The sequence below is a fragment of the Micromesistius poutassou genome, assembly GCF_964030765.1.
Source record: "Micromesistius poutassou genome assembly, chromosome: 18".
Classification (NCBI taxonomy): Eukaryota; Metazoa; Chordata; class Actinopteri; order Gadiformes; family Gadidae; genus Micromesistius; species Micromesistius poutassou.
The window spans coordinates 5,020,059-5,033,128 of NC_140288.1; the positions used below are offsets into that span (position 1 = coordinate 5,020,059).

General features: G+C 44.9%; 1 protein-coding gene across 1 annotated transcript in view; it reads right to left on the bottom strand.

The window, feature by feature from the left end:
• vav2 (vav 2 guanine nucleotide exchange factor) overlaps positions 1–13,070 on the bottom strand; it is a 150,823-nt gene that overhangs the window by 104,098 nt on the left and 33,655 nt on the right. Inside the window, 1 exon segment of the mRNA XM_084483044.1 lies at positions 1,427–1,543. Coding sequence (XP_084339170.1) covers positions 1,427–1,543 — 117 coding nt within the window.

The window sequence follows — 13,070 nt, forward strand, 5'->3', positions numbered from 1 at the left end:
ACCCCCCCCCCCCCCCCCCCCCCCCCCCCCCCAGTACGGAATACCCACAATCCCCCTCTGCCTAGCCTGTGCTTTGATTCTCTGCATCGCCACTACCCAGAATGAAAATCACCCAACGTAGCTCATTAACATGCGGACACACAGTGACGTCTGGCACAGGCAGACAGAGAAATGGAGAGATCTTGATTAATGTCATCGGGAACGCATCGTCGGCCTCACAGGACACACAAAACAACACCTAAAAACCATTAAAATAAACAACAAGGACGGCTAAAACCTGAGGGGTATAACGCTGTGATATCAGTGACGCGGACAGACAGACAGACAGGCGTAAGCTGTGAGAAGTCCTAATGGTTATTTCAGCGTTTAAGAGCCAGGCACCAGTGAGTGAGTCAGAATTGTAGCGCTAGGCCAACACACACACACACACACACACACACACACACACACACACACACACACACACACACACACACACACACACACACACACACACACACACACACACACACACACACACACACACACACACTTTTTCTCACCCTAAAGTGCTGCACCACATGTGAGCAGACAGACTCATAAAAAAAGCTAATGGCTAATGCTAGCCATAACACAGCTAATAGCCAATGCTGCTGTCCCAATAATAGCACAACACGGCTAATGGCTAATTGCTAACCATCACGCACGCAGCTGATGTCTAATGCTAGCCATTGGTTGTCAGCAAGGGCGTGACGCAGCTGACGGCTAAAACTGCTGTCTCTAAACATAACGCTGACGGCTAACGCTAGCCTTAATGAAGCTAGGTCACCACTAGCCATTATCTGTCAGCGAGATCATCCCAATGCTTTTTACATTGAATAAAGACATTAAAGACAATAAAGACAATAAAGAAAATGAAGGAATGTGGTGTAATTACAGACATAAAATACACATGAATGAGGAAAGCTAGCATTAAAAGGTCCTCTGGACACACAGATGAACATGCACATATGTGTGAGCATGTGCATAAAACACACACACACACACACACACACACACACACACACACACACACACACACACACACACACACACACACACACACACACACACACACACACACACACACACACACACACACAGTGCCCTTATCTTTACCACACTAGGGTGTTGTTATTGAACCAGTACCATGGCCAACATACTGATCATTTGTACTCAATTGGATCGTTGGCATTCAGCACACAGATGGAACATGAAATTGCCACAGGCCCAAAAAAATCCACATTGCAAAATAAAAGGCGGTCATGTGGAGATTATCGCCAGTGTAAGTCTCGTCTTGCGCCACTTTATTCAGCGGGGATGACTAACAATGAGACACACCGTATCACAACACTGCAACAACCAACACCACACTGCGCTCCAGGGGCTCAGAGGGTAAACGACTCACCTTGCCGAAGTCCCGGACGTCGAAGAGGTCAAAGGGGTCAAACAGCTCGCTGTTGCGCAGGCCAAACTTGTCGTGACACACTTTCAGAAAGGTCCGGATGTTCTTCAGACAAAGGAACTGAACAAGAGAAGAAGGAAAGAAAAGAAGAAAGAATTCACATTTGTTAAATTCACATAATGATCAAGTTCTGCACACATTCAAATTGTGGCTGGAAGGAAATAAGGAACATTCTGTGAGTTTAATCATCCAAATACTATCTTGACCTAAACCCAATTATTATTTTATCACCAATCACTGGCTTGTTTAATATTCTCTATCTGTTCCGCCTCATTTTTGGGCAGAGGCATGTAATTTCCTGCTTGATGAAAGGGGAACTTGTCATTTTCTTTTGTGCATTTGAAGGTATTAGGATACCTGTGAATAAAACAGTGGTGAGCACAGGTGTGGGGGTTGGTATGAATTTTAAAAAGCTGCGTAGGATTACCAGGAACGGAAATCAGACATAAAACCACAATCTTCTCAGACTTTACCACCCAAAGACACCCGCCTTGGGTTTGTAGTGCAGCGAAAGATGAATTGTATTGACCCAACCTTCAGTAAATCTCCCCTACCACACCCCCAAACCTAGCCCTTAAAACCAACTCCTTACTCTACAACCTACAACGTACCCCTTCCCAACCCATCCAACAAAACTGTCAAGGACACCTCCTAAAGCAAACCATTTCCATGAGTGACTTCTGTTTGTCGTTCTATTAAAATGCAAATGAAAGTACACTTGTTTTAGCATTCTTAGTGGATTCAGATACTCTAAATCCCACTGCATGAAGCAGCAATTCTTTCTTTCTTATTCTTCCCAAAAAAAAACACATTCTATAAGTCGACTGTGACAGAAAAGGGATGCTTAACCGCCATCGAGCAAACAGGCCTCGGTCCCCATAGTGTGTAGAAGACATTAAGCTTTCCCTATAAAACCCTGATGGGGCTCTGATGTGCTTTTCCCCCTATTCTTTGTTAGGGCAACGCTTTTGCTGGTGTCCATGGAAACTGAACAGACATGCGAAAGGCATTTGAGTGAAAAGGGGGATTTCTGTGAGGCAGAGACCCATGAGGCCAGTGTGGTGAAAGAGCTCTGACACTGAACTATACCAGCGTTAAAACTCTTCTGAACAACCCAATCAACGGACAAATTAGGGACCTTCTTTGATGTCCAATTTTTTTTTTTGGCTTAACAAATAAACATCATTTTTTTGGTTTGGTTTTTGTAAAGTGACAAAAAGTTTTTAGTGGTTAAGTACGTTGGTTTTGATAAGGTTGAAAAGGTATAATATGTACGGTTCTGCATTCAAATATCTAAATATGACTAGACATGTGTTGTATATTTTGTTGAGTTGTCTACTCTAATTGAACTATTCGAATTGTTTCCAACAATGTTCAACCCCAGAGAAGGCATAGTTTTCTTCATGGTTTTGGGCCATATGTCCTTTACCCCCTATACCTTCCTGGGAAACACCTGTGATCCAGTAGAGACCTAATAAACAGAAAGTATTTTAATACTTGATGATACTTCCACGCTTAATACGATATGTTACTTCAACGAGTTATACAAGTGAAATAATTTCAGTTGGTTTGGAGTACAACGCATGATTGTTTTTTGTTTGCCTTGAGTTGAGGTATCAATTGTCAAACGCGGAGGACTGCTTTGTCCCCATTGGTTGTCGTTGTATACAGGAAAGCAGTTATCAGTTAGTCAAATGTTTTAGTTTTTTTATGATATGGCGACTGGCCGACACATCAGAACAAACACAACCCTTGATGCCAGCTGCTAGCACTAAGCTACACCTGCTTTTGTTATCAGAATGAAATGTATCCTTATCGATACTCATCGATTCTATATAGTTTATATTAAATAAAAAACACTGACTTTGATCATCTTTTGTTATAACTGATTTCGTTTGGATATCCTTCATTTATTCAGTCCGTGGTCGACACTGAGAGAACCATTACTCTAGAGTCCGGGCAACTCTCTTCTCATTCACAACCACATGTCTGTTCCACCCCCACCATCGCCACGACGACCCTCCTGACCGCGCAGCGACGGCCTCACCTGATTGGCCAGCTTGTTGCCGTGACATTTGCGAGGTTCACGAGTGAAGGTTATCAAATGCACAGATCCTCACGTAAAAAAATAGAAAAAAATAAGTGTGTTTTGCCACCAAGCGCTGATATGGAAGGGTCGGTTTGGTGAAGAAAGATGGGTTTTTGGAGATGGTAATCGTCCGCGGACGAGGGCAGTGCACGTGACTGTTAAATTGATGCATGCTGGGGGATATCAGTCCGGGAGCGAATTGTTATAATTCTGATTCTGATGGAAAAAAAATTGGTTACAAAAAAAAAAACACTCCATTGAGCTGGGATTACTGTTCTCAGGTGCAGGGATGGCCAGAACAACACGATGACACGACACGCACATACTGCGTGTTTTGTGTCGCATTGTATTAAATATACAACACCTCTCTCTCTCGTTCGCCCGTCTCTATTTTGCTATGCATTTCTCAAGGTTTTCTCACCATATATTTCTCTCTCTCTCTCTCTCTCTCTCTCTCTCTCTCTCTCTCTCTCTCTCTCTCTCTCTCTCTCTCTCTCTCTCTCTCTCTCTCTCTCTCTCTCTCTCTCTCTCTCTCTCTCTCTCTCTCTCTCTCTCTCTCTCTCTCTCTCTCTCTCTCTCTCTCTCTCTCACACCCAATCCTATGCATCTAAAACACCACAGCTTGATCAGAGTATTATAGTTGCATTACACATGTTCCAAATGATTGACTACATTTCCTCCTCCGGTTGTACAAAACTGATCAGGACAGGTCGGTCTGACCGGTGCCTTCCCTGGCCTCAGCGAACACACCGCTGTTTAATTGTGTGCATGAGTGTTTCTCCCGGGATGAACGCACTGACCATAAACTAAACTCACACCACACAAACAGCCAGAGGCAGTCTCACTGGTAGAGAGTGTGTGTGTGTGTGTGTGTGTGTGTGTGTGTGTGTGTATAAACATGTGTGTTACTCTATGAAAGTGTGTTATGCGATAGTGTTACTGTGTCAACCTGTGTGTTACCGTGTTAGAATGTGTGTGTGTGCATGTGTGTGAGTGTGTGCTACTGTTTGAAAATGTGTGTGTGATTCTTTGTGCTACTGTGTGAACCTGTGTGTTAATGTGTGTTACTGTGTGTGTGTGTGTGTGTTTCACGCACATCTCAACCTTTTAACGTGCAATAAAAAAAACCTATTCTACCCGGGGAATCACAGTCCAGTCGATACTAACTAAATGGCCAAAGGGATTCTCGGTAGTCTGTTGTTGAACCCAGAAAGATAGGGGGTGTGTGTGTGTGTGTGTGTGTGTGTGTGTGTGTGTGTGTGTGTGTGTGTTACCAGCTACTGTGCGACCACAGGAACAAAAGCCATTGGTTTGACCCAGGCCGGACCCCCCAGCACACTGCCTGTCACTTCCTGTTCCACAACTTCCTGTTCTACCACAAATGGAGAATCAACCAGTAGTACCACAGAGAGAACAATGCAGTATTGCCATGTGCAGCTATACATAGATAATAATACAGTTATGCTGTATTCACCACTATTACTACAGAGTAATATCACTAAGTATTCCCATGAACTAATTCAGAGACAAAGAATGCCCCTAGTATTACACTTCATATGTATTATCTCAGTATACCAATACGCAGTAGAACACAATATTATTAACCTGTACAATGTAGCAGACACCACAGTACTGCTAGCACTTATTCCCCTGAGATGGGTCAGATCCTATCTGAGTATCTTTCTATCTGTTCCCTTACAGAGCCATGCCACCGGAAATTATATATTATCACAATTATATCACTGTAGACGTTAGGTTTCACTAAAGGTCACCATCATCCACCCCCGACCATATGGGGATGAAAGGTACGCGAGGAAAGCAAATGAGTGGACAGAGGAAGAAGAGAGGAGAGGCCGGAGAAGGAGGCGAAAAGAGGAGGAGACGGAGAAAGGGGAGGAGAGGACGGGCGATGAAAGGAGAGGACAGGAGGGAGCAGGCGAGGAGATCACAGGAGAAGGGAGGAGAGAGGGCAGAGGGGGGTAAGCAAGAAAGAGGAGCGGATCAGAGCCGAGGAGATCACAGGAGGAGAGCAGAGGGAGGAGAAAGGAGAGGAGAGGGGAGGAAAGGAGGCAGAGGGGACCGGTAAACAGAGGGAGGAAGTGAACGGGGGGTCAGGGAGATGATCACATACTCAGCGAGCCCGTCAGACCCATAAAACAAAACCTCATAACAATCACACAATAACAGGAAGTCAGCTCCCAGCAGGTGGAGGGCTGGCCCCCCGCAGACACCCTACCGGGCAGGCCCGCGTGAAACAATCAACCGCTGAGCGCACACACACACACACACACACACACACACACACACACACACACACACACACACACACACACACACACACACACACACACACACACACACACACACACACACACACACACACACACACACACACTTCAGAGCTACTTGTGGCAAGTGGCGGCCATGATGGATCTCGCGGACCTTTGGCATTGGCCTGATGCTGCTACTGGCGGCCATGACGGATCTACAGGGTGCAGATTACTTTCTGCTCACGGCGGATCCATAAACGGTGTGTGTAATCATCACATAGGCATACCGCCGCCCACGCCATCGCTCATCGCCAAATAACAAGCATCTTCTCATAACCTTTAAAGGGCGTGTGTTTTACCGCCAGGTGTAATCCGTCATTACAAGCCGGTACACAATCTACTCCCAGTTGTGACATCACAAGGGGGAGTGTCCTTAATAATGTATCAGGGGATAGGAGTGGACATTGCCTGATTATGGGGGGCCCTTGAAGACTTGTTTTTTTTAAGCAGCCCCCTTTTTTAAGCAGCAGTTATTAAAAGGATCACAACAATATACACAATATTGGATTTAATCTGAGTTAATGTATTTCTCTGGACAAAACCACATCGATTTCAATACAGTTATGAGTAGCAAGGCTAATCCCTCAAACCCTGTTGTTGTGGCTTCAGTTGCAATGAATTAATGCTGAAATAACAAAAATACTCCATAAGGATTAGGGGGATCATGTGGTTGGATAACAAAGCCACACCATGATTGGATGGTTCGGTTGTCCAATCATAAAGTATCCTATCAACATCCTTGGCAACAGTAAATGAGAAAGGAATTATGATCACAAGTCAGAAGTTTACGACTTGCAACGTATTTGCCGACGTCAGCCGTATCCGACGGAACGCAGCCGGTCGGCCTTTCTGTATCTTTGGATACAAATTATGTTCAGATTCTAAAATGTTTTATTAAAGGGCCAGCAGAGTGTGTGTGTGTGTGAGTCACTGTGTGTGTAGTTGTGGATGGGAACTAAAGGAGAGGGTCCATCGTTCTTCCTTCCTACAGGAAAACTGTCTTCCGGGTCGGCCCAGATGCCCGCCTTAGTTAAGAGAAAGGTTGTGCTCCGGCTGATTACGGGAGCGGACACACACACCATGAATAATGCATGGCGATAGCATGCTAGGCTAATGCCTTGACATTATTCCTTCCACAGACTGGGGAATTGACCGTACAATTACCCCCCTCACATAACAGATGAGGCCGGAGGAACGCTTTCCTTGTAACGGTCACAACAGTCTACGTGGGAAAGAATTATCAAGTCAAGTAGGTTAAGTGGGAGTATTAACAGGATTCATCACCGTAATAAAACGATGGCTCATTTCAGAGTCTTAGAGCCAGAGAGATTCTCCCACCCTTTTAACAACGTCGCGCTGTAATCAAGTCCCTTCCTACTTCACTTATATGAAAAAAAAGAGAAAAAGTATAGCTTAGACATATTCACATATCTTATAATGGCTGGGAGTTAGGGGTCGCAGATAAGGCCAAAAAAAAAGAAAAAAAGACACGTTTTAAAAGAGCACACATTAGTTCCGACTTGTACTTTCGATGTCGGTTGAAATGTCAGCGCCAAGCACCTCCTCCCGTACATGTAGGGATGCGCTTTTGGAACCAGGAGCAGAGAGCGTGAAGGCATCCGAATGCGGGACCTTTGACTTGGGAAGATAAAAAAGCTCTTTGTGTAACAGCGGAGCCCAAATGGAGCAGAGCAAGAGGAGAGAGCATGTTTTCAAGGAAGCGTCCTGTTCTTCTGTTCCCTCGCTCTCTCTCTCTGCACATTGCCCCCCTCCTTTGTTCATGGATGAGTTGTTCGGATGGATGAGAGAGAGAGAGAGAGAGAGAGAGAGAGAGAGAGAGAGAGAGAGAGAGAGAGAGAGAATAAAGATGAGGTTTAAGAAAGAGAGAAGGAATGTGAGAGGGGATAAACAAGCAAAAGAGTGAAAGGTGTAAACTATAAAAGCAGGACGCATCGAGAAAGAAGAGGCATTTAAAAAGAGAGGCCAGAGGAGGAAGGTGGTGTTTCAACTTAAACATTATCTTAAAATATAATTAAAGTGGAGTAGCCCTGACTCCAGCTGACTATCCCATAGAGCAGCCCTTTAAAGATCAGTACTGGAAGTCATCTACATTTTCATATAGAGCATTTAGCAGACGCTTTTATCCAAAGTGAATAACAATAAGTACCTTCGTCAGAAGAAGGAGAAACAATATATGGCTGTCGGTACACAGTAAGGATGTTCACAGAAAAAAGTGCCGAGCATTAACAGTCGCTAGGTTAACCCACTCACCGTATACAACAAGGACAGCTAGGATAAGATGCTACATAGCTATTATTATTTTGTGTGCCAGGACATACAACATACAATAAGTGCGTACATTACGTGCCAGGACTTACCACAGCCAATAAGTGTGTAGGAGGGGTGGGAGGGGGGTGGCATATTAAAAGCCTGCCATGTATTTTACATGACCCTGCGCGATGGCTGTAAAGGAGATGCAAGCCCTGTGACATCATAATCCCCATTGCCTGTCAATCAAAAGAGTTGAGCTGAAATGCCTTGGTGTGTGCGCCTGTGCCGGTGTGTGTGTGTGTGTGTGTGTGTGTGTGTGTGTGTGTGTGTGTGTGTGTGTGTGTGTGTGTGTGTGTGTGTGTGTGTGTGTGTGTGTGTGTGTGTGTGTGTGTGTGTCTGACTCCCGAGCGAACAGTAAAAAAAGCGGGAGAGGGATGACCAATCGAGCCGGAGACGAAGCAAAAGCTCTATTCTTTCTACACCTCTCCTTCTAAATGACCCGATTCCACCACTCCTGCTGACCTTAAATACCATTCCCCCCTCCCTGTTCAACGTGCCAGTAATAATTCATAATCCATAATAATTCACCCTCCGTCATTGGTCACAAAAACCACAGACTAACTACACAATAACCCTTGGTTTGATTTATTTGAACCTTGTTTGCCGTTGTGTGCCAGAGAGACTCACTTCCCTTGAGATATATTTTCTCAGGATTTATCGACACGTTTGCGTTCGACCTTGTTGTTGACTGAAGCGCTGCCTGCGTTCTCCCCAACCGACGCGTACGCAATATACGGTCGGCTACACACCGAGAACGCGCGCGTGTGTGTACAGCGGCGCGGGACTGGAGTTGTGTTAACCCTTCTGGCCGACACTGAACTTTCCCGTTAGCATTAAGCTGTGCCACATACAATGTTATCTCAACATAAATATTCAAAACAATTCCACACATATACATACATGTCTTATTAAAATTTAGTTTCACTTATTCATTATATTTCTGCACTTAACTTAATGTATGAATTTATTAATTCATTGCATTATTCATTTTGTTTAATAATAAAACAGGTCGTTGCCAAGCCACAACCGAAGGGCGACCTCGCAATCCGACATCGTCTCGGCCACAGCTCGGCCGGCGATTCAAGTCCGCCAAGTTCAAGACCAGGGGCTTGTTGTAGCTAAGCAACGGGCCTTTCTTTAGACGCCTGTGATTTATTAGCTTTGGCTAGCATTAGCCTCGGCATCCAGGCCTTTCTAAAATGCAAGGGAGCTAACCCCAGCCAGGAAACCTAGACGAGCACAGATCAATGGCCACGTAATTTATGACAGCGCACCAGGGCGATTGAAGAAGTGCATTAATCTCGACTCCCTGCGGGTCCCAAGCGGTCCCAGGCAAGGGCCGACGCTATAGCTTACCGGGATGAATTAGATACCGCTTTAGATACATGTCACAGAAAAAAACTGAAATGAATAAGCTTTGGGGAGATAAGTTAAGTTGGTAGAAGCGTCGATATAGACTGGTCTTCAATGGGTAGTTTATACCTCGGCAGGAACGCTGCATGTTATAAATGATGTTCTGCAGAGCTGCTGCTTTGAATACACGAAGAGTAATGATGGTCTGAATGATACATAGACACACACAGTGTGTGTGTGTGTGTGTGTGTGTGTGTGTGTGTGTGTGTGTGTGTGTGTGTGTGTGTGTGTGTGTGTGTGTGTGTGTGTGTGTGTTTTGACAAGGAGGAATTGTGGGCACGTCAACACACTGAAAGCACGGTGCATTATTTACGACCACTGGTAAACCACAACTGACTTTTAATGTTTAAAGAGAGAGCGGCATATTTACCGTTTAGTCATTTAGCTGCCGCATTTGAATCCAAAGTCATTTGCAGAGATTTCAGAGGTTATTAAGGAGCAAGTAGGGTCGGGGCATCACGCTCACCCTTGGGTACAGGTTATGCTGCGGACATTAGGGACTGAATCCACCCTAGCCACTACACTATCCTGCTGTCATATAAATATATACTGCCTCCAACTATCTTGAGGGTTGCATCAGGGGAGACGCTGGGATTTTCGGTTTGAAAAAACCCAATAACATGTCCTCAATCGAATGCCATGTTAAGCAATATTATTAGGCATTATTAAGAAATATATTTTTCCCTGTGTCACGTGTCTACACCGTATTACATAGTACGGTCGCTGTGACGTTCGACTCCCAGCCAAAGGATACTGGGTAAGACCCCGCCCACCCCCCACCATGTCTGCGGCCAAATAACCAAATCTTAAATATTACAAATATAGTACCTCATCATCCATGCCTGACAGGTACACGTATAATTTCCGTACCACATGCTTCAGCGGAGCGCTGCGCCGTGCCAGGGAGTGTGAATAATCAGACGGATCCTTGCATTCTGCCCGAGGTTATTATTTCATATGCTCCGATGCTACATTAGCAACACACAGAGAACAGCCCGTTAATTACAGACAGGCGGCCCAGCTTGTACACGGGTTTGAACAATGCCATTCCATCTGCACATAATGTCTCGATGCTGGGATAGTGTTTTGTGTTGTGCTACGATGTTGGCAGGGAGTAGAATTGCTTATTGTTTTTGGCCTTGGTTCATCGTCTTTGTAATTTTTCTTGGTACAACTGTTCGATATTCATTGAATTGAGTCTCGCAATCATTGTTTGTAATGATGCGTTGTTTCATTACTGTGTGCAGTATAATGTAATGCATTTAAAAACGTGTCGATAAATACGTCAACACTGATTTAATGCTGCTGCTCCACAGCGCATCCATTTCATTGGCCAGGGGAATTGAGGGAGGTGGCTTGATGCATGTCGTCTGTGAAATGACAGCAATACATTAACAAAAGCCCGATCATTGTTGGGTACTTGGGATGGAAGGTCACTGACTAAGGCCCAGTCCCATTTCTCTCCCCTTAACAAGAACACTTGCTTTGAGTGCCCTTAGCTGCAAGTCAGCTCCTGAGCTGGCTAGAGTTCAAGGGTTGATTTTAAGGGAAAAACAGCACTCCTCTTGCTCCTTGCTCCTGGCCAAGTATTAGGACACCCTACCCCTTCGTGGGAATATGCAGAATCTAGGGTTAGGGCTCAAATCTAGGGGAAGGGGGGGGAATTGGGACAGGGCCTAAGAACTCAACCTCCCAGAATGCACTGGTGTTAGGGTTAGTACCGATATATTGATACAGCAGAAGGTTGCATTTTGACAGACAACCCTGGACCTTATGTCCCATGATGCATTGTATTTACAAGGTTAAGTATAGGATTTGGGTCTAGTTGAGTGATGGGTGGGTTCAATTTAAGTGGTATTAGGTAAGAGGTGGTTAAGTGTGGGTATCAAGGATTGGTGTATTTTAATATTGATATATATATACTATACTGGCCCAGTAGGGTTCTAGCAGTAGGGTGTTCTAATGAATCAAAGAATGTTGGATTGCATAAAAGTGTAAAACAAACTAATAGAAAATATTAAACTACATTAATGAGATAACAACATGTAATTTGGAAATGCCAACAGTTTAATATGCAGACACCAACATCTGCACAGTCATCATAAAGGAGAAAGACCTTGTTGTTCTCTGAACCACGTTGCCATGGCAACAAGCCCTTTTTTTCTTTTAGTTCTTAACGACAAAACTCTGTTTGCACATTGGCTAGTGGTCCACAGGTCGGGAGAGGCATTCTCGTGTCACATTGCATCTCAGTTTGAGTCAAAAAGAAGTGACACTGTCACTGTCACACGTGTTATTTATTCGTAGCGGTGAATAACATGCATTGTAAATGCAAGAAGATCTTTGTCCTAGTTCCCTTCCCCCCCGAATCAGCATTCAGGGGGAGAATAGCATGTTGGCAATGTCCTCCACAATCAATTACTGTTGCATTAATGCCCTGGCAAGACAGAGAGATAGGAGACAGAGAGAGAAAGAGAGAGAGAGAGAGAGAGTGGGAAAAAGAGCGAGACAGAGAGAAAGGAAGACAGAGACAGAGACAGAGTAAAGAGGAAGACAGAGACGAAGAGCAAGAGATGGAATTTATAGAAAAAGAAAGAAATAGAAAGCGATAAAGAAGGGAAAAGTAATGTGAAAGTAATAAAGAAAGAAGGTAAGCGCAAAAGAATAAGAGTGAAAGACAATAGAGAGAGATAGGCGAGGATAACACAGTATCAGTTCCCTGTTTGTTTTCTAAAGAGACACAGAGACTTTAATTGTGAGCGTGTAATCAAACCAAGACGTAGCATCATGAACCTGTGTGTGTGTGTGTGTGTGTGTGTGTGTGTGTGTGTGTGTGTGTGTGTGTGTGTGTGTGTGTGTGTGTGTGTGTGTGTGTGTGTGTGTGTGTGTGCGAGAACCATGTGACAGCTCTCATCTGCTAATGGTGGGCCATTACCCCACTCCAGCCTCCCCCCCCCACCCCTCCACTCCATCCTAAACAACTGTCATCAATTACCAACACCTGCCTCTGTGATATTCTCTGGATATCTCCGGACCTAAATTAAATTAACTTATCCCCCCCCCCGGCACACAGCTGAATTCTGGGACGTCAGGCTGGACTGAAGGTGGGCAAAATCTGGCACATGTGGAGACAGGTAACAAGCGCACGCTTCTCCTGGACGGACAGCTGGGGGTGGGGTACGGAGAGGGGGGAAATAAATAGTGTGGAGGGGGGGAGGGAGGCAGGGTGAGTTAGGATCTGACAGCCAGTGTCTACCTGGAATCCTCTGGCTAGAGGAGGAGGAGGAGGAGACAGGGAAGAGGAGACAGGGAAAGGAGAGGAGGAAAGGGGAGAAGAGGTGAGGAGAGTGAATGAGAGAAAGAGGAGAGGTGCAGAGGACAGTTGCAGGAGAGGAGGAGATCATGAAGAGAGGAGAATATTTTA